Source organism: Nomascus leucogenys, chromosome 11 (assembly GCF_006542625.1).
Source record: "Nomascus leucogenys isolate Asia chromosome 11, Asia_NLE_v1, whole genome shotgun sequence".
In the NCBI taxonomy this organism is placed as follows: domain Eukaryota; kingdom Metazoa; phylum Chordata; class Mammalia; order Primates; family Hylobatidae; genus Nomascus; species Nomascus leucogenys.
In genome coordinates, this window is record NC_044391.1 from 49,024,420 (window position 1) to 49,048,095 (window position 23,676).

General features: G+C 36.7%; 1 protein-coding gene across 5 annotated transcripts in view; it reads right to left on the reverse strand.

Moving 5' to 3' along the window:
* USP15 (ubiquitin specific peptidase 15) overlaps positions 1–23,676 on the reverse strand; it is a 148,738-nt gene that overhangs the window by 96,434 nt on the left and 28,628 nt on the right. For 3 of the 5 annotated variants that reach the window (XM_012510467.2, XM_012510466.2, XM_004089600.1), the window contains exons 2-3: positions 18,073–18,200; positions 9,106–9,236 (exon numbers count right to left, since the gene is read on the reverse strand). In XM_012510467.2, coding sequence (XP_012365921.1) covers positions 9,106–9,236; positions 18,073–18,200 — 259 coding nt within the window. Of the gene's footprint in view, positions 1–5,992; positions 8,574–9,105; positions 9,237–18,072; positions 18,201–23,676 lie in introns of those variants that run through there. The other 2 variants (XM_030822319.1, XM_030822316.1) reach the window with 2 other exon arrangements.

Here is a 23,676-nt window from a genome sequence, read left to right on the forward strand (position 1 = left end):
AACAAATCCTATATACGTGATTTTCCATCCACAAATACTTCAGAATATTCAGAAACAAAGACTCAAACATAACCACAATACCATCATCACACATAAAAAATTAAAACTAATCAATTAATATCAAATATCCAGTCAAAAGTCAAATTTTTCCTTTTGTCTCATTTTTAATGTATTGTTTGAATCAGGATCCAAATAAGGTCCATATACTGCAATAGACTAATTTGTCTCTTAAGTGTCTTTTAACCTAGAAGTTCTCCATCTTTCCTATTCTTGTAATTTTTAGTTTAGACCACTTCATAGATGGTGACATACACTCACTCTCAACAGGTTGCAAATATCTAGTTGCTCCTTTTTTTGTGATGCTGGTAGACATTAAAGCCAATGCCTAGATCCAGTGATGGACAAACTTAAGAACTAAGTTTGGCTAAACTTAGGTTTAGATGGCTAAATCTACCCATCATCTATTTTTGTATATAGTGCTTTACCGGAACACAGCAACGCCCATTCATTTATGTCTATGGCTACTTTCATACCCAATTATTAATTATCTAGGGCTGCTTTTATGCCTAAATCAGCAAAGTTTAGTCATTTCAAAAGAAACTAAATGGCGCATAAAGCTAAAAACATTTACTATCTGGCCCTTTACAGAAAAACGTTAGTGACCTACTCCTTCTACATCTTCAGCCTCTAGACCTTCAGGCTAGATCCATTAATTCATTAAGTCTTCTTTAATTTTACCCAGTAATGTTTTACAACTTTCAGTATAGAAAAACACAGTTCTTATTAGGTTTATTCCTAAGTATTTTGACCCGTAAATGTTATTTTAAAATTCAACTTTATTAAGAGACAACCTGTTGAAGGGTAGAAAATATTTATAAGCTATTCATCCAACAGAGGATTAATATTCAGAATATACAAGGACTCAAAAACTCAACAGGTTAAAAACCAATCCCATTTAAAAGTGGGCAAAGGACATGAATAGACATTTCTCAAAAGACAAATGAATGGCCAACAGGTATATAAAAATGTTCAACATCACTAATCATCAGAGAAATGCAAATCAAAACCACAATGAGATATCACCTTAACCAAGCCATAATGGTTATTATTTAAAAGACAAAAGACAACAGATGTTAGCGAAGATGCGGAGAAAAGGGAACACTTATACACTGTTGATGGGAGTGTAAACTAGTACAGCCACTACAGAAAACAGTGTGGAAATTTCTCAAAAATCTAAAAATAGAATTACCATTGAATCCAGCAATCCTACTACTGCATATCTACCCAAAGGAAAAGAAGTCAATATATGAAAGGGATACCTGCACTCACATGTTTATTGTAGCACTATCTACAATAGCAAGATATGGAACCAACCTAGGTGCTCATCAATGGATGAACGGATAAATATTGTGTGTGTGTGTGTGTGTGTGTGTATATATATATATAAACAATGGAGTATTATTCCGCCATTACAAAGAATGAAATCATGTCTTTTGCAGCAACATGGATGAAGCTGGAGGTCGTTAAGTGAAATAAGCCAGGGACAAAATGACAAATATCATATGTTCTTATTTACATGTGGAAGCTAAAAAATTTGATCACATGAAGTAAAGAGTGGAAAGATAGATAACAGACAATGGGAAGGATAAGGAAGGGAGCAGGGAAGGATGAAGGGAACTGGCGTAAAAGTACATACAGTAAGATGGAATAAATTCAATGTTTGATAGCAGAACAGGGTGATTATACTTAACAAAAATGTATTGAATTTGGGTGAAGGACACCCAAAATACCCTGACTTGATCACTACTTATTATATATATGTAACAAATTTTCTCATGTACACCACAAATTTGTACAAATAAAAATAAACTTTGTTGCCAATAAAAAACTGGTTTCCCTATACTGCCCTCATATCAGGCAACCTGTTAAATTTACCTATTAATTCTAATTGTTTACCGGTACATATTTTTGGAATTTTAAACCTGTAGAATCATGCCTTCTGAAAATACTGACAGTCTTATGTCTTCTTTTACAAGGTTCACTCTTTTAGTTCTTTTTACTATATTACCATACTGGCTAAGATTTCTAACACAGTTATTCTTGACTTAGGAAGAACTTTTAATATTTTACCAATAAGTATAATATTTACAGGTGATTTCTATTCCTAGTTTTCTAAGAGTTTATTTTTAAAGATCATACATGGATGTTGAGCATCAAATGTTCTTTGTACATCTATTGAGATTATTTTTCTTCTTTATTCTGCTAAAATTATGAATGCTTTTCAAAGTTAAAATTGTATTCTTTGAAAAATATCTACCTTGATCATTTTTGTCCTTTTTACATAATGCTGGATTTGTCTCGCTAACATTGTGTTTAGGACTTAAGCAGATGCTTATCTATGTTCATGAGTGAGACCAGCCTGTAATTTTTCTTTCTTGTAATGTCCTTCAGGTTTTATGTCATGTTTATGCTAGCCTTATAAAATAAGTTGGGGAGTACTGCTTCTTCTATTCTCAGAAAGAATCTGTATGATATTGGTTTATGGCTTCCCTAAATATTTGGTAGAATATACTGGTAAAGCTTTCTTGGCCTGAAGCTTTCTTTGTGGGAAGGTTTTCAATGACTCAATTTCTTTAATCATATAGGTGAATTCCAGTTTCCTATTTCTTACTGTATTGACATTTTAAAGTTTTGTTTGTCTAGAAATTATCCACTTCATCTAAATTTTCAAATTTACATAAAACTGTTCAAAACATCACCTTTTTAAAAAAAGTCTTTAGACTGCTTGATGTTTCCTTTTTCATTTGCAATATAGGTTATTTGTGCCTACTCTCTTTTTATTCTTAAACAATCTTGCCAGGACTCATCCTTATTTTACTGGTCTAATTTCACTGCTCTCTACAATGACTGAATGTTGTTCATTTAATGTAGGTTTGTTTTCTATTTTGTTAATGTCTACTTTATAATGTTTCTTCTTAAGTTCAATTTCCTTTTCTTAACTTGTTGAGACAATAGATTTTCACTTTCTTTTCTAATATTTGCACTGAAGCTATAAAATTCCTTCTGAGAATGACTTCAGCCATTCTTTTAAGTTGTATTTTAATTATTATTCAGTTTAAAATATATCTACTTCTCATTCTTCTCTTTGCCTCAAGGATTACTTAAAAGTATATTTTTCCATTTCTAGATAGTTGGGGGATAATCAGGTTATCTCTTTGTTACTGATTCTAGCTTAATCCCACTAATGACAGAAAATACAGTGAACAATTTCTATCATTTGAAGTTTACTGGAATTTTGATAACCCAGAATATGGTCAATTTTGCTTAAAAATTCCACTTAATAGAAATGTGTATTCTGCAATGACTAAGTACAATGTACATGTCAATTAGGTTATGGTGGTTAATCATGTTGTTCAAATCTTAATTACAAGCTCATTCATGTAGCTGCTGGCAGCCTCTGTTCCTCATTATGTGAGTCTCTCTATAGGGTAAGTTAAGGGCAAAGTTATGGCTTCGCCCAGAGTGAGTGATCCGAGGGGAGGGGATGAGGGAGGTATAGCACGCCTATGTGCACTCCCAACAGAAGTACCAGCATCCATTAAGGACTAATCTCAGAAGTGACATACCACCACTTCTGCCATATGCTACTGACTGCACAGACCAATTGTAGTACAATGTGGGAAAGGATTACACAAGAGTATGGATTCTAAGAGGTCACAATCACTGGGGAGCATCTTTAAGGCTGGCGACCACAGTCTACCCCCTGGCCCCCAATGATTCACAGTTCCTTCCCCCAAAATACAAAATACACTCAGCTCTTCCAAAGGCCCTGACTAGTCTCAATTCATTTTAGCAACCTGGAGTTCAGAAATTTGTCATCTATAATTGACAAATTATAAATTTTCTATAAGCCTTTGAAGACATATATTCCGAGACCCCTAGTAGATGCCTGAAACCACAAATAGCACACTAATCCCTATATTCACTATGTTTTTTCCTTTACAAACATACATACTTATGACAAAGTTTAATTTATTAATTACGCACAGTAAGAGATTAACAATAGCTAATAATAAAATAGAACAATTAGAACAATATACTATAATAAAGGTTATGTGTATGTGGTCTCTCAAGGCAGCTTATCATATTGTACTCACCCTTTTTCTTGTAATGATATGAGATGATTAAATGTCTATCTGATAAGAAGAGGTGAAGTGAATGATGTACATTGTAACGCTGCATTATGCTACTAATGCCCTTCAACAAAGTACTGTGACAGTAGATCGATAACCAAGATGGCTACTAAGTGACAAACGGAAAGGTAGCATATAGTGTCCAGGGGAGGACATGGAGAGGGATGGCATCACGTTACTCAGAATGGTGTACAATTTAAAACTCATGAATTGTTTATTTCCAGAATTTCCCACTTAATATTTTTGGACCATGGTTGCCTGCAGGTAACTGAAATCACGGAAAGCAAAACCATAGACAAGGGGAACTACTGTAGTGCCTCTTGATCTATAGGCCTGTGAACTAAGAGACAAGTTTTCTGCCCCCCATACACCCAAAATAAAATGATGAAGCACACAGAACATAGCCTTTTAAATATTCCTGTTCTATAAGAGGGGAAATAGGAGGTACAAATGAATCAATGCTCTATAGCAATTATGAAATCTACCTGGACAAATACTAGAAATTCCTTGACTGGAACTCAGTTCTACCCTTGCCTGAAAATTATTCTACTAACATTTGGTTCTGTTCTCTGAGTCATCCTTTTTTCATGCATTAGCACATGCTTGAAGTTAAGTAAATTTTCAGACTGATTCCTACTTATTGGAGTCTGGGAGGTCAAAGGCGTCTTTCATTTAATACTGTCTCTGCAGTCCAAAATGGCAGTGGTTCTGCGAGGTAATTCGAAAACAACGTAGGTCTCCACTGGACCTTACTGGAGTTCATTCCGTTAGGCAAAAGCCATATCCACAAACGTTCTGTAGGATAAGTCCTCTCTACTTTGGCTTTATGCTGAGAAAGCTAAGGGGTTGCCCATAAGCTTCTTGAAGCCCTCCTGTTCTTAGAAGCCACATATTGAGAAGACACCCTTAATATTAGTTAATATTACTACTGACAGGACAACCTCTAAGTTAACCCTTAAATGCTTTATAGGGCCTTTTTCTGAATAGTACTGTGAGGCATGACCTTTGATTTTTTCTGAGGTAACTTACAGTCACACCCTTGGCTGGCAGATTAGATCATACTTTTTTCTGAGAATACTCTGAGTTTTATCTTTGCTCAGAAACACTTCTTAGTATTAGCATTGTTTGCCATCTGGAGGGACTAGGAATCTTCAAAATTAGTAAATACTGACTCTGTTTTATTGAACAATTCTTTCTTTAGTGTATTTCTCTTCTCTCACATCTGACTATAAGCAACACAAAAAGAAACTAGGCAGTACTTTTAACACTTTGGCAGACCTCTAATTTCATTAAATACTATCTTTAACCTTTCAGTTTACTGCAGGCAACATGTTGCTAAACTTACTCTACCACTGTATAACAAAGACCACTTTCTACCAGTTTCCAATAAGACTTTCCTCACTTTAAGTTCTCACTGGCAGCCATCTCAAAGTCTAGCAATCTACTAACAGTTTAAGGCCCTTTAAGCTTTCATTGATACTCTTAAAGTTCTGACAACTTCTATTCACTGTCAGCTCCAAAGCCACGCCACATTTCAAGTTTTCATATCAGCACCTATTTACAGGTACCAAGATTAGTATTAGTTATCTATTGCTGCACAATAAATTACCCCAAAATTCACCAGCTTAACACAGCAAACATTATCTCACAATGTTTCTGAGGGTCAAGAATCTGGGAACAGCTAAACTGGGTTGATTTGGTGTAGAGTTTCTCATGAGGTTGCTCTCAAGGTATGGCTGGGGTTTCAATCATCTGAAAGCTAAACTAGAACTAAAGGATCCACTTCCAAGGTCACTCACATGGTTGTTGCAGGCCTCCGTTCCTCTCTATTGGCCAGAGATCTCAGTTCCTCACCATGTGGGCCTCTCCATAGGCTGCCTGAGTGTCCTCGCCATATGCAGTTGAATTCCCCCGAGTGAGAAATGAGAAAGAGAGACAGCTAGAGTGCACGTGCACCCAAGATGTAAGCCGCGGTGTTTTTTTATAACCTAATCTCGAAAGCGATGTACCATGAGTACTGATATATGCTATTGGCCACACAGACCAACCTCAGTACAACATGGAAGAGGAGTGCCCATGAATATGGATATGAGGAGTTGGGGATCACTGGGGAACATAGTGGAGAATATTAACTTACACGCTAACACTATTGTGTAGTTAATTCTATACACATTTTCAACTCCATAAAAATTATTATTAATGTTTTCAACAGTCCATCTTAAGATTTACTCACAACATTTATATTTTGTCAGTCTACACTGTTTTCCTGCATCTCCAAGCTTTCATGTGGAATAATTTTCCTTCCATTCTTAAGATTATTTTGTAGTGCCTTTAATACACGTCTGCAGGTAACAAATTCTATTAGTTTTTATTTGAAAATGGCTTTTTTCACCTTCATCCCTGAAGGATTATTTTCTTAGTCACAGAATCCTATATTGGCAGTTATTTTCTTTTAATATATCAAAGTCCATTGTTTTCTGGCTTCCATGGTTTCTCTTGAGAAATCATTACTTTGTCTTATGCTTATTTGGAAGACAACATGTCTTTTTCTCTGGCTATTATTCGAAATTTTTTTTGCCTTTGCTTTTCAACATTTGTACCAGGTACAGTTTTGTTTGTATTATTTCAGTTTGGGATTCATAGCATTTCTTTAACTTAAAGCATGACACCTTTCTCAGCTTGGGAAAATTCTCAGCTATTATCTCCTTTAGTATTAGTTCTACCCATTCTTTCTTTCTTCTCTAAGATTCCAACTATATGTATGCATGTTAAACTTACTTACTGCATTCTGTTTATGCTTTAGCTTTTTTCTGTATTTTCTATTCTTTTGTCTCTCTAAGCTTTAGACTGTATATTTTCTATTGACAAATCATTTAGTTTACAAATTTTCTCTTCAGTTCTGTTTGGTGTAATAATTTTATTCCTAAACATTAAATCCATAAAATTTTCATATTATTAGTTTTAGATTTGCTGCTTCTTTAATAGTTTTGCCCTACTTCTCATCTGCCTTTTTTTTTTTTTTTTTAAGCATAATAAGCCCACTATTCTAAAATCTAATAACTCAGTTACCTGGGTTTCTTATGGGTCTGTTTCTATTGTCTGCTGTTTCTCTTGGATTTTGATTCCATTGTATTTTCTGCTTATATCCCTGCTTTCTTTTCGTCCATTCTTTGAGTGTTGACACTATAAATGATGCATTTTAGAGATCTTTGAGGTACAGGAAGATGTTTAACTTGGTTTCTGCATTATAGCTAGGGGAACCACCAATCCTAGATTCTTTAATGCAATCGGAGATGGGTAACATTCAAAGATGGGCTTCAGACACTATAAGCTGGTCTATTTACTTCTTTGAATTCCACCTGCATCAGTCATGTGGGGCACAGTGAAAATGCAAATGAAATTCCCAAATGTAAGTGTGATTAATTAAATTTTACTGCAGATTTAATGTTGTAGGAAATTGCATCTGTAATAAGAACTCCAGGCAATGTAACGTAGCACATAAACATTTGCAAACTATTTTACACGTTGAATATATTTCATTCATCTTGTTAAAAATATGTGGTCTTCCAAGAGATTTGTCAATGTTTTTTCTTTCTACTTGTGTGAAATTTTCGATTATATTTTATTTTGTTATTAGACACAGGTTTCAAGAACTCTCAATGACTACTTCAAAGAGTAATGGCAATGAAGTTGATAGTTGATCTGTTTATCATACTGAAGACTGCTAGTATATTATGTGCTACATTTATAAGAAAAAAAAGTGTATCATTAAGATTAAAGGAATACAGTTTAATACCTTTAGAGATATTTTGGACACAAATTTTCCTTTATCCTAGAATGAAATAATTCTACACAGTTTTACAGCTAAATAGGCTACCTTTGATCAAAACACTCAATTCTCCAGCAACTATAGATAAAGTAACTAGATCATTTCACAGATCTGTAAGGCTAGCATTCCTACAAGAGATAAATTCTAATTTTGAAGTGGCTCAGTGAAACTAAGGAATAAAACTAAACAAAAATAAATAAAAGGTACGTTCAAGATCTATTCAGAAAATAAGATCCAAGGTTAGCTTCTAATACACCTAAAACCATAGATACACAAATACAAATTGTTAACATGGCAACTTTGTAGCATCAATTTCAAATAAATTCAAATATAGTTAGGTCTACTAGAGGTTTTTTTACCCTTATGTTACCTAATCCAACTTTTTAATTGTTTCTATGTGGCCGGGGATGGCAGGAGGGCGGGCGGGACCCAAACCAGATACAAAATTATGCCAAGAGATTTTGGTCCCTTCTCAGCCTCCCACCCCTCCCACAATAAATGATCAAATACATGTCTAAGGATCGCTCATTTACCTTGAATATTTGGTATTCTACTATTGCTTTTTAGTTCCCTAAAAAAAGGAAATTGGTTATTCTTAATGTTTCTAGACTACGATTTTAAAATGTTAAAGGATATGAAAAAAAATCTACATTTTCAAGTTTAAAAAATTTTTACATTCCAAAAAACATTGCTTCAACTTTTAGTTTCTTCATTGTTTTCTAATTGTTTTATCAAAAACAGTGCAGCACAGAAAACAGGGTCAGGTTGCCAAAGTCTGTATCCTGGTATGACTCTCTAAAATAACTAGATCCTAACTTTTTATCCTCATTTCCTACTACTTACCTTATAGAGTTTTCTCTCTATATATATAGAGGATTAATCAATAATACATACTTATATAGCGGCTAGCATAAGTAAACCCTCTTAACATGTTACTTGCCATTATTATAACACAGTGTATGGTAATTTTGCTGGCTTTTTCTCTAAGATAAGTGATAAGACTTCACAATTCATTGAATTAATAATAAAATGTGAACTAATCAAGAAAAAAAATATTTATAGTCAGTTATTATTAAAATGTACCTTTCGTGCTATTGGCTCTTGACCTTCCATCAATGTGTACCAGCTGACAAGCTTATTCCAACCTTCAGTTGGCAACAATATGTAATCCAATTCATCAATAAGATGTTCCTTAAGTGACTGGGCATCACCATCTGCAAAAGAAAAAATAAACTCAATACATAAAAAGAAACAGTAGTACCTAACTCTAAATACTTTGGTTGGACACATTACAAATTAAACTCATGAAGGCTAATTTAAGTATTTAAAACAAGTTTTAAGCTCTAAAGCAATTCAGCTCCCTTACATCAGGGGTGTCCAATTTTTGGGCTTCTCTGGGCCATATTGGAAGAATTGTAACACTAACAATAGCTGATGAGCTTAAAAAAATCATTAAAAAAATCTCATACTGTTTTAAGGATGTTTACAAATTTGTGTTTGGCTGCATTCAAAGCCATCCTGGGCTGCAGGTTGGACAAGCTTGACATACATATTTCAAAATAAACTATTGCTTTAAAACTTTCCGTTTGTACCATAAATCAAAAAGCAATATTTAAAAACATAATTCTTTTATTAGGTTCTTTAAAAAATACTACGGACTAACTGTTAGTCAAGAGACTTGACAAAAGAGTGTTTCCGACGTATTTTGAGTAGCAGAGATCCCTCACATGGTAACAATATTCATTCTAGCATCAGCCTTTGTAGGAAATTCAGAAGCAAATCAACAACCTTTTACAATGACACCAAGACACATGGGCTAGGAACCATGACAGAAATCACAAATGGGCATCTTGTGAACCATTTCATTATTCCAGAAGGCCCACAATCTGGATTTCTCCCAAGATCTAAAATGGAGGTAATTCTTCAGATGTGGTTCTAATTCACAATCCACTTTCAAATTTCTAGTTAGACTAAAAAATTTAGTATAAGACAGGCCACAGATCTAGAAGAAATTTCTGGAACCATACCTACATTACAGTCCTAATCTGAGACTTGTTATCTGTCCATCTGAATTTTTAAAATGCAGAAAGAGGAACAGAAATATCTCACTGAGTTATATCCAACTTAATGGAGATTTTTCTTGTCCTAAGTTAGTCTTAATTAACAGATACGGAAAGCAAATTGTTCTTGGTAGCATTTCAATAATGAGAACACACTATTCCCAATAAGATATAACAATATAAATCAAGAAGCGAGAAAAAATCTGAGGGATTAAGAGAATGTTACTTATTCTGTGTTTTGCAACTATAGTCTACTTTGCATTTTCTAGACCTGTACATGAAAACAGCACTTGCTTTCTGTTACTATAGACGAATTTGCAATTTCTAGAGTCTTACATAAAAATAGTATGTCCTTTTTTTTGTTTGGCTTCATTCATGCCATGTAATTATTTTGAGATGTATCCATGTTTTTACATATCAATACTTAATTTCTTTTAATTGCTGAGTGGGATTTCATTGTATGGATATGCTACATTTTGTTTATCCATTCAGATGTTGATGCGCATTTGAGTTGTTCACAACTTTTTCTATTACAAATAACACTGTATGACCATTTGTGTACAATTGGTCATATGGATAAAACGCTTTCATTTATTTTGGGTAAATACCTAGGAGTGGAATGACTGGGCTCTATAATAAATGTATGTCTAACTTGTTAAGAAACTGCCAGACTGTTTTCTGAAGTGCTCTTATGATATGACATCAATAGAAACAGTGTATGAGAGTCCTACTTCCTCTACAATCTTGCCAACACTTGGTATGGATCAGTTTTCTCATTGTGGTTTTAATCTTCATTTCTCTAATATGAATTATGTTGAGCATTTTTGCACGTGCTTTTTTTTTTTAAATTATTTCTTTTTTTTCTTTTTTTTTTTTTTTTGAGACGGAGCCTTGCTGTCGCCCAGGCTGGACTGCAGTGGCGCGATCTCGGCTCACTGCAAGCTCCGCCTCCTGGGTTCACGCCATTCTCCTGCCTCAGCCTCTCCGAGTAGCTGGGACTACTGGCGCCCGCCACCACACCCAGCTAATTTTTTTTGTATTTTTAGTAGAGACAGGGTTTCACCGTGGTCTCGATCTCCTGACCTCGTGATCCGCCCGCCTTGGCCTCCCAAAGTGCTGGGATTACAAGCGTGAGCCACCGCGCCCCGCCTGCACGTGCTTTTTGAAACCTATATCTTCTTTGGTGAATTATGTGTTCAAATCTTTTGCCTACTTTTTCCATTGGGCTTTATGTTTTCTTCAAAATGAGTTTTATAAACTATATACTCTACATACAAGTCTTTTATCAGCTACATGATTGTAAATATTTTCTCCCACACTGTGGCTTCTCTTTTCCTTCTCTTAACAGTGTCATTTAAAGAAGCTTTTGTTACTGATGAGACACAACTACATTTTTTCTTTTATCAACCTTGCTTTTGAATCATAGCCAAGAAAACTTTGGCTAATACAACATCACAAAGATTTTTTCCTAAAAGTTTAAGTTTTTACATTTAGGTCTATAATCCATTTTGGATTAATATTGTATACAGTGCCATGTATGCATCAAAGTTCAGTTTTTTGCAAACAGATATCCAAATACTCAAGCCGCATTTGTTTAAAAGACTATCCTTTTGCCAGTGAATTCCTCTTTTACCTTTTTCTAAAGCTGATTGACTATGTATGTGTAGATCTGTTTCTGGATTCTCTCATCTGGTCAATTGATGTATTTGTCTTTATGTCAATATCAACTATATTTATTATTACAGCTTTAAAATAAGGATTGAAATCAAATAGTGTTAACTTCTATGATTTTATTTTAAAATTCAAAGTTGTTTCAGCCGTTCTGTCATTTGAATTTCCACATGAATTTTTGGATCAGCTTATCCTTTCCTATTAAAAAGCCTACTGGACAACTCAATATCCACATGCAAAAGGATGACGTTAGAACACTACCGCAGACCATATACAAAACTAACTTAAGGTAGACCAATGGTGTAAATGTAACAGCCAAAACTATAAAACTCGTAGAAGAAAATGTAAGTATAAATCTTATATAAATCTTTGCAACCTTGGTTTCAGCAATGCTTTGACACCAAAAGCACAAGCAACAAAGAAAAAACAAGGCAAATTGGACTTAAAATTAAAAAAACTTTTGTGCTTCAAAGGTCACCATCAAGAAAATAAAAAGCTCACAGAATAAGAAAAAATTTTTGCAAATCATACATCTGATAAGGGTCTAGCATCCTAAATAAATAACAAAATCTGAAAATACAACAATAAAAAGACAAACAACTTAAAAACAGGCACAGGATCTGAATAGATATTTCACTAAAAAAGATATATAACAAGCACACACAAAAAAGAACTTATCATCATTAATCACTAGGGAAATGCACGTCAAAAATCACAGTGAGATACCACTTCACACCCACTTGGATAGCTATAATAAAAAGGACAGACAAGAACAAGTGTTGGCAATAATGTGAAGCAATGAATCCTCATACACTGCCAGCGACAATGTAAAATGATGCAATGACTTTGGAAAGACAGTCTAACAGTTCCTAAAATAGTTAAACAATGAAGTTTAAAAAGACCCAACAATTTCATGTCTAGGTATCTACCCATTAGAAAAACACATATCTACCCAAAAACTTTTACATGAATGTTCATAGCAACAATATCCAGAAGAGCCAAAAAGTGAAAACAACTCAAATGTCCATCAACTGATGAGTGCATAAAGTAAATGTGCTACCATTCAGTAGAAATCATTCATCTATAAAAAGAAATCAAGTACTGATTCATGCGACAACATGGATAAAACATGAAAACATTGTGCTGTCCTAAGTAAAAGGAGACAAACATAAAAGAATACTTACTGGGCCGGGCACAGTGGCTAACACCTGTAATCCCAGTACTTTGGGGGACTGAGGCAGATGGATCACCTGAGGTCAGGAGTTCAGAGACCAGCCTGGCCAACATGGTGAAACCCTGTCTCTACTAAAAATGCAAAGATCAGCCAGGTGTGGTGGCACGCACCTGTAATCCCAGCTACTCAGGAGGCTGAGGTAGGATAATTGCTCGAACCTGGGATGCGGAGGTTGCAGCGAGCTGAGATTGCACCACTGCATTCTAGCCTGGGCAACAGAGTGAGACTCCATCTCAAAAAAAAACAAAAACACACACATATTGTATGATTCCATTTATAAGACATGTCCAGAATAAGCAAATCCATACAGACAAAGGAGATTAGTAGTTGTCTAGAGCGGGGGGTGGCAGCAAAGAAGGGATAGGGTGTGATTCCTAATGGGTACAAGGAATGTTTTACAAAATTCAATTAGGTCAAGTTGATTAACAGTGTTGTTCAATTCTTTGGGCTTTGTGAATGTAGATGTCCAATTTCCCTTCCCAGTTTCAGGAAGTTTCAGCCATTATTTCATTCTTTCTTTTTTTTTTTTGCAAGACAGAGTCTTACTCTGTCACCCATGCTGGAGTGCAGTGGTGCGATCTCGGCTCACTACAACCTCTGTCTCCTGGGCTGAAGCAATCCTCTCACCTCAGCCTCCCAAGTACTGGGACTACAGGTGTATGCCACCACCCACAGATTATGTTATTTTATTTTTTTGAGATGGAGTCTTGCTCTGTCGCCAGACTGGAGTGCAGTAGCACGATCTCAGCTCGCTGAACTGCTGCCTCCCAGGTTCAAGCGATTCTCCTGCCTCAGCCTCCTGAGTAGCTGGGACTACAGGTGCGCACCACCACACCCAGCTAATTTTTTGTATTTTTAATAGAGATGGGGTTTCACCATGTTGGCCAGGATGGTCTTGATCTCTTGACCTTGTGATCCTCCTGCCTCAGACTCCCAAAGTGCTGGGATTACAGGTGTGAGCCACCACGACTGGCTGGATTATTTTTTTTGTATTTCTTCTAGAGACAGGGTTTCGCCATGTTGCCCAAGCTGATCTTGAACTCCTATGTTCATGTGATCCATCCACTTTGCCCTCCCACAGTGCTGGGATTACAGGTGTGAGCCACTACACCTGGTCTCAGCCAGTATGTCTTTAAATATGTTTTCTGCCCTCTCACTTTCCTCCTTCTGGAACTTCCATACACACAAATTGGTTCATTTGATGGTGTCCCATAAGTCACTTGGACTTCCTTTATTCTTTTTTATTATTTTTATTCCTCTGATTGGATAATTTCAAATGATCCGTCTACAAGTTTGCCAATTCATCTACTTGATCAAGTCTGCTGTTGAAGACCTCTAGTGAATTTTTCAGTTATCATATTCCAAAATTTGTTTGGTTCTTCATAATTTTTAGCTCCTTGTTGATATTTTAATTTTGTGAATTTTTATTTTTCTGGTTTTGTTAAGTTGTCTATGTTTTCTTGTAACTCAGTGAGCTTTATAAGACAATTATTTTGAATTCTCTGTCAGGCAATTCATCTCTATTTCTTTAGGGTCAGTTTCTGGGGATTTTGTTTTTCTGTGTCACGTTTCTCTGATTGAGTTCTTGTAGCTTTGTACAGGTGTCTGGGCAACTGAAGAAACAGCCACCTCTCCCAGTCTTTATCAACTGGCTTTGAAAAGTAAATAGCTTCACTTCCACCCATCAGCCTGGCTAGAGATTCTGAGAACATCTCAAACTTTTTTTGTGGATACGTCTTTTCTGTACTTGTGCATGCAGATTCCTAATTAGAAGGATTTGTGGACTTCCTTTTTTTCAGGTGCCCATAATCTCTTCCTCCTTCTGGTATCTTACTACATCATACCACAGACCAGAACATTAGAGGCATATCCCACTTGTCTCCCTCTTCCTTGAGTTCTCTGCCTTCTCAAATCTTGTAGAGTTGTGCTGAGTGCAGCAAGCCACTTGTCCCTTTTCCTTTGTTCCTATCTGCCCCCACCAAACTCTGCCAGTTCCATTAGCACACTGCGTAAGGTAAGACAGAAATCAGTCCTTCAAGCAGTACCCTGAAAGACTGGAACACTGGAGGTACACTCCACTCCTTTTCCTCTTCCCTGGGAGACAAGTCTCAGGTTCTATGCCTTCTCCCAATATTACAGGGTTGTGGCAGCTGCAGCAAGCCACCTATCCCTTTTCTTTTGTTTTTAACTTCCCCCAGTTATTTGAACTATGTCAGCTCTCTGGTACAATGAGGCATGACAGAAACTGGCCCCTCAGGCAGCACACTGAAAAGCATGGGCAGTGCAGGATGCCCCCACTCCTCTCCTTCCTTCCTGGGAGAGAAGCCTCAGGTTCTTAGCCTTTTCTCAATCTCTCAGAGCCTTCCAGCTGCAGCAACCACCTACCCCTTTTCCTCTGTTAACTGCCCCCAGGCATCAGAACTATGCTGGTTCCATCAGCACTCTGTGTAAAGTGACAAAAATTTTTTTTAGAAAACTGGCCTGTTGGGTAGTACACTGAAGGGCTGGAAAATTAAGCACATGATCTCTCTCTTTCCCCCCAAGGGAGAGGTCCTGATCTGAGACAATCTCTCTTGAGACTAAGCTAAGACTCCTTGGAGGAGGGGCTGATGTGGGCAAAATAAAATGTTTCTTACTCATTTCAATGTTGTTCTCAGTTTTGTGCTCATCTGGAGTACTACAAATTCTTAACTGGATCTTGGGTTTCTCATAAAGATAGTCTGGTCCATTGCTACTTCAGTGTTTCTGTTGGGGGTTGGGGGCTTGGACTTTCTATTCTATCATCCTGCTGACATCAATCTTCTTCATATATTTTCAAGTTATGCCATTAGGTAGGTATATATTTAGGATTACTATATTCTCTTCATGAACTATCCCATCCCATTAGTCATTATAAAGTGACCCTCTATCCCTGATAATGTTCTTTATCCTGAAACTTAATGTCTCTGGCTTTTTAAAAAATAGTGTTAGCATGTGTATTAGCTTTCCACTGTTGCATAATGAATTACCATAGTGGCTTAAACATCACCAATTCATTAGTTCACAGTTCTGTGGGTCAGTAGTTAAGGAGGGCTCAAATGGATTTGTGCTTAGGGTTTTACAAGGCTGAAGTCAAGGTATCACCCCTGCTGGGCTCTTATCTGAAGGGCTGAGGGAGAATCTGCTTCCAAGCCCATTCAGGTTGTTGGCAGAATTCAGTTACCCATGGTTGTGAGTTTGAGGTTCCCGTTTCCTTGCTGGCTGTCAACCTGAGGCCACTCTCTGGATTCCTAGAGGCTGCCTGCCTTGCATCTCACATGATTCCTTCCAACTTCAAACCAGCAATGACATATTGACTGTCTTTCATGCATCTCTGAATTCTTTTGCCACCAGACAGAGAAAACTCTCTGCTTTTAAAGGGTACGTGTGATTAGATTACATTTACCAGGATAGTCTCTTTTTGCCACATAACATAATCACAAGAGTGATATCTTCATCCTATTTACAGGTTTCACCTACACTCAAAGGGGAGAGTATTATATAAGAGTGAGGATCACTGGGGGTTAGTCTTGCTTACCACAGCCTGGTGTTATCTTTTTCCATATCTTACTTTTAATCTATCTGTGTTCTTACATTTAAAGTGAGTTTCTTGTAGGCAGTTGATAGCTGGTTCTTAACTTTTTAATCTAATCTCACCGTCACTACCTTTAGTTGAGGTATTTACATTTAATGTGATTATTCATAGAGCTGGGTTTCAATCTAGCAACTTTTAATTTTGTATTTGTCTCATCTGTTCTTTATTAATTTTTTCCATGTCTTGTGGGGGAGATTTGTTTTTAAGATTGACATTGCTTGTCATTATTGATCATATCTTCCTGCTTCTTCATATGCCAGGTAATATTTGGTCAGATCCAAGCCATTATAAATTTTACAAAAAATGCTGGATATTTTTGTATTCTTATAAATACTCAAGTTTTATTCTGAAATGCAGTTAAGTTTCTTGGAAATAGTTTGATGCTTTCAGGTTAGCAGAGCAGGAAAATTAATTTCATCCTATTACATAAGTAAAACTGTTCTCAGAAGTCTCTCTAAATTATGTGGTTTTCTACTCTGGCTGCTGAGAACACAAATGATTCCCAATCCTATATTAGCCTCGATGATTGTTCCTTCTTTTCAGTGGTACCTTGTCTGGCCTTGGGCAGTTTTCTCATATGCAAAGTGCTGATTAATAGTTGAAGACTTAAGAGCAACCCTATGGGGGGTCTAGGTCTCTCTCTCTCTCTCTGAGCTACTCACTACTTTCTGGTATTTTCCTGGACTCTTGTAGCCTTGGTTTTTCTTGACTGCAAACTCTGTTTCCTCAACTAAGGGAGATAGCAAGGGTCTGCATGGGTTTCATCTTCCCATGTTGTGTCTTGGAAATCTCTTTTAATGCAGTAAACTGAAGGCAGTTGGAGGGCTTACCTATTTTGTTTCCCATCTCTCAAAGATCACTGTTTTCCGTTGCCTGATATCCAGTGTTTTGAGAACCACTGTTAGAAATGGAAGTTCTGGTACTTATGTTTTGTTCCCTTTACCCATAATAAGAGGTATATAGAAGGACTGGGAAGTAGTGAGGGTTGTAGAAAGCTCATGCAAAAATTTAAGAATGTAAGCATATATGATTATTCCTCAAATTTTAAAAAATGTCATGTGTCCACTAGGAAAAACAATATGTGACATAGCATTTCTCAAAATAATCAGTCTTTATTTATTATTTAATAACAAATAATCAGTCTTATAATTTAGTAATAAATAATCATTAAATAATGATTACTTAATAATGAAATCTTTAAATGAAGAAATCACATTCTTCATTTAAGGGTTTAAACAACAATAAACCTTATTACATCATAAATGAAAAACAAAACTTGTCATACAGAATAATAACTAATAAAATTTTTAATAACTAATTAGAATAATAAGTTCATTAGGTCAAATCTGTAATGCAAAGATATTTCTACTTTATCAACTTATTTGCACTAACTTCTCCATATTCAACCCACTGACATTTATATAATGAAATTTAACACATTTACAACTTGACTGAAGGAAGAAAATAATGACCTTTGAGAAGTCCAGAGTTATCAATGGGTCCAGGATACACATTTTGATCTCCCATCTGGTATTTGTCCCAACTGTCAAAGCCAACATATTTTTTCCACTGTTTGAACCAGCGACTATCGACTAGGTACCTAAAAAATAAAAGAAATTGGTAAAGGAAAATACAGGAACAGTAGAAGAGCCATCTATTTTTTGATATTTCCTTTTATATTAAAAGACATATCTACTTCAAAGCATATTTGAAAACTGTAATGCCCCTTAGTATTAGAAAGACAAAACTTCATTTGTATAAAGTATTATTCCTATTGTTACTTGATGACAAATATTGACATAAAAATACAAATATACATATTCAAGAAAATGCTTCTCAATTGAATAAAAATGGAAATAATCATAAGAATCTGTCAAAATAAATTTAAAAATGCAATATGGTAAATAGAAAAAATGGTTCTTTTACAAGAAGCTTGCAAATAATTTTACGTACTTTATTGTGTGTTTCGGAGGTAAAGGAAACCAGTTATCAGGGGATGCAAGGTTAATTATAAAAATTATAATCAGAGAGAGAGGTTCAAGATGGCTGACTAAAGACATCAAGTTCCAGTTCTCTTCAGAAAAAAGAAAAAAAATTACAGCCAGGTGTGGTGGCTTACGCCTGTAATCCCAGCGCTTTGAAAGGCTGAGGTGGTTGGATCAGTTGAGGTCAGGAGTTCAAGACCAGCCTGGCCAACATCGTGAAACCCCGTCTCTACTAAAAATACAAAAATTGGGAGGCATGGTGGCAGGTGCCTGTAATCCCAGCTACTCAAGAGGCTGAGGCAGGAGAACTGCTTGAACCTGGGAGGCAGAGGTTGCAGTGAGCCGAGATCGCACCACTGCACTCCTGCCTGGGTGACAGAGAGAGACTTGGTCTCAAAAGAGAAAAAAGAACCAAAATTACAAACACATAATTGCAGCTCTAACAGAATATCAGAGAGAGAATACTAGTACACAAAAATCACAGGAAAAAATTTAGGCATAGAAAAAGAAGGAAGTGAGAGGCCAAAAAAGAGTGGCTGGGAGCCCCAAGGGACTTGGTGTTGCATGCAAAGGGTAAGCGAAAGTGTTTGGGATCCTTCATTCATTCCTGTGGCAGAGTGCTAGTATGCGATCTATGGGAGAGCTCTGCTCTCACAAACCCAGACAGTGGTAAGGGTAGGGATTTTTTGAGGGTGTTACACCAGACTGCAAGCTCACTCTGGGTTGCTCACCTTCCCACACTCCTAGACTCGAGCATCTGTGGCAAGGCATCATTGTCAGAGCATATCCATCAGCGGACTTTATCTTGCCCAGGGAACCTCAGCCCTTGTGCTTCCACATCCTGGGAGCTCTTGCTGACTTTCCCCAGCACCCACTCAGCGGGCAGCAGTGGCACAGTGCTAGTTAGACCCAGGGGGGCTGCAAGGTTCCCAATAATCTATCCCACAAGGAGTGCTACTTTTAAGGGAAGTAAAAGTGCGGTGCACCAAAGGGACAGCCCCTGGGACTAAGGAAACCAAAGCATGCATTTTCCAGAGCTGTCCAAGAGCTCCCTGCTCGGGGCTGCAAGTGAATGCCCGCTCCTGGCAGAGACACAGAGACAAACTGCTCAGCACTGCAAGTGAGGAGTAAGGTCCTGTACCACTGGCCAAGTGGCCTCTGTGCTTGAGCCCAGACATAGAGAATGGGACTTCTCCTCCCCCTCCACCCACTGCTGCAGACATAGTGATTGCTGCTCCCATGGGAAGCTGGCAAGAAACCAGAGAGCAGGCTATCTGAAGCTGTGAGGGGCAACTGCAGCTCCACTGGCAGTGGCCTCTGGGCCCAGGTTCATGAGAAAGGTGGGTCCTGTCCCACTCTCTGCCTAGAGTTTCAGGGGTCCTGCCATGGGGAGCAGAGTCTGCATGGCACCCATTTCCAGATAGCACTGAAGTGTACTGTCAAGCCATGGGGCAAGCATCTCCTGTAGTTCTAGGCTACATTGCAGCTTGGAAATAAACAGCAGTGTCTAAGAGAACTGAACAACCTGAGCACCAAAATAGGAGTGTAAGAGGGAAACATCACATTCCTGCCTGCTGAGGCCAGGGTGCTAAGACAGCTCATCACCCAGCCCACAACCCCCCACCCCTCTCCACAAAAGACCTCAGTGCATTTTACCAGTGGCCCAATGACTCCCCTCTCCCCTGCCACCCTTGTCAGGGCTGGTGCCTTTGCCAGTCATCAGAATATCTGAGCTTTCCCTGGCAAACAAAGGTTAAGCGTAAACCCCACTGTTACCACTGAAGCTGACTCATACCTGCAAATGCTACTTACTGGCTTGGAGGATGAACTGCACAACCCAATACAAAATCTGCTAACATAAATGCACACAATTTGGGAACAAGATACATTTCTTGAGACCTCTGCTACCCTGACTCTACAGGAGGCTGTGAGCCTGCTCACAAGCCAAGTATACCACTATCACACCTGACTTTTGAGAAAGCCACCAAAGGCTATCTAAAACGAGGAAATTCATATAAAGTCTTTGCCACTAAAAGCACCCAGAAGCAAAGCCAAATGACCCTACTCAACGTGCATTATAGTCACATCCTCAAGGGAAAACGGTCTTGTTCAAACAAAAATTAATTCAAACTGAGAAATGTGTTTTTCCAGATGAGAAAGAACCAGTGTAATAATTCTGGAAGTTTGAAAAAACAGGGTGTTACAATACCCTCAAAGGATCACACTCTCTAGCAATAAATCCTAACCAACATTACTGAAATGCTAAATAATTCACAATATTGATTTTTAAGGAAGCTCAATGAGATTCATGGAAAATGTGAAAAACCAACACAAAGAAACAGAAAATCAATTAAGGATATAAATGAAATCTTTTGAAAATAAAAAATTCACTGAAGGATTTACAAAATACAGATGAAAGCTTCAAGAATAAACTAGATCAAGGAGAATAAACAATCTCAGAACATAAAGACAGGTCTTTTGAAGAAAGAAAAAAGAATGTTAAAGATGAACAAAGCCTTTGAGAAGTAGGAGACTACATTAAAATGTCTGGACCTAGGAACTGTAGATATTCTTGAGAAAGAAAAGAAAAGAAAGCAAAAAGTTTGGAAAACCAACTTCTCTTGTCCAGCAAGTGATCTAGACATCCAGAATAAGAGGCTCAATGAAACCCAGAAAAATACATTGCAAGAAGGACCTCATCATGACATAGAGTCATCAGACTGTGTGTGGTCTCGGCAAGAGAAAAGCATTTGGTCACCTACAAAGGAAACTCCATCAGACTAACAGCAGACTTCCTGGCAGATGACTTACAAGTCAGAAGAGACTGGGATTCTATTTTCAAAATAGGCTTAAAGAAAAAAAAAACTGTCAACCTGAAAATTTGTATCCTGCTAGAAAAAGCTTCATGAATAAAAGAGATATAAAGTCTTTCCTAGAAAAACAATCATTGAGGGAATCTGTCATCACTAGACTGGCTCTACAAAAATGATCAAGGGAGGTCTAAACATGGAAACGAAGGGTCAATACTTGCCATCATAAAAATGTAAGAAAGTAAAAAATCCACAGGTCTTGTAAAATAATTACACCAATGAAACTACAAAGCAATGTGATAACAATTAACATTACTACAGGAATAAAACCTCACACATCAGTATTTACCTTAAACATAAATGGGTTAAATGCTCTACTTAAAAGATAAAGATTGGCAGGATGAATTTAGAAAACAAGATCCAACTATATGCTGCTTACAATAAACTCACCTTAGTGGTAAAGAAACTTACAGACTGAAGAAAGGGGTGCAAAAAGATACTCCATGCAAATGGAAACCAAAAACAAGTAGGAGTAGCTATACTTAGATCAGATGAAGCCGACTTTAAATCAAAAACAGTAAAAAAATACACAAAGTTATTATAATGATAAAGTGATCAATACAATAGAAATATATAACAATCCTAAATATATATGTACCCAACACCAGAGGACCCAAACCCAGATTCATAAAACTAACATTACTAAACCTAAGAAAAGATATAAACAGCAATACAATAATAGTGGGGGACTTCCATATTCCACTGACAGCACTAGACAGATCATCAGGACACAAAACCAACAAAGAAACACCAGAATTAAATTGGACTCTAAACTAAATGTATTTGGCAGACATTTGCAGAACATTCTACCCCCAAATAGCAGAATATACATTCTTTTCATCATGCATGAAACATTCTCCAAAACAGGCCATATGGTATGCCACAAAACAAGTCTTAAAAAAATTTTTTTTAAATTGAAATCATATCAAGTATCTTCTTAAACCACAGTGAAATAAAGCTAGAAATCAATCCCAAGGGGTAATTCTTGAAGCTATACAAATACATGAAAATTCAGTAACATGTTCCTGAACGATCTTTGGGTCAACAACAAAATTAAGATGAAAATTTTAAAAAATGTTTAAATGAATGAAAAAGGAGATACAACATACCAAACCTCTGGGATACAGCAAAAGAAGTGCTAAGGGGAAAGTTTATACTGCTGTCTAAAAACACACACACACACACACACAAATTAACAACCTAATGTCACACTCAATGAAACAGAAAAACAACAACTAAATCCAAAGTTGACAGAAGAAAAGACATGAAGATCAGAGGAAAAGTAAGTGACACTGAAACCAAAAATACAATACAAAAAGATCAATGAAAAGTTAGTTCTTTGAAAAGAGAAACAAAATGGACAGACTGCTAGCTAGACTAACCAAGAAGAGAGATTCAAATACACACAATCAGAAATAAAAAAGAAGATATTATAACTGATACTGCAGAAATACAAAAGGTCATCAGAGACTACTATGAGCATCACTACATGCACAAACTAGAAAACCTAGAGGAAGTGGGTAAACTCCTGGAAACATACAACCTCCGAAGATTGTATTGAACCAGAAAGAACTGGACACCCTGAACAGGCCAATAATGAGTACTAAGATTAAATCAGTAAGACGAAAATCTCCCAACAACAACAACAACAACAACAACAACAACAAGCTCAGGAGAGGACAGATTCAGAGCTGAATACTACCAGACATACAAAGAACTTGTACCAATCCCACTGAAACTGTTCCAAAATAGTAGAGGGAATCTTCCCTTTCTAATTCTACAAGGCCAGTGTCACCCGGATACCAAAGCCAAACAAGGACTCATCAAATAAAGAAAACTACAGATCAATATCTCCTGATGAATACAGATGCAAAATTCCTCAAGAAAATATTAGCAAATTGAATACAACAGAGTTCGAAAAGATAATACACCATGATCAAGTGGGTTTTACTCCAGGCACGCAAAGAAAGTTCAACATATGCAAATCAATAAACGCAATTCACCACCTAAACAAAATTAAAAACAAAAACCATATAATAATCTCAATAGATGCAAAAACACCATCTGGTAAAATTCAACATTTCATGATAAAAACCTGCAACAAACTAGGCACAGAAGGAACATATCTCAAAATAATAAAAGTCACATACAACGAAACTACAACCAATATCATACGAATGGGGAAAAGTTGAAAGCATTCCCACTAAAAATGGGAACAAGA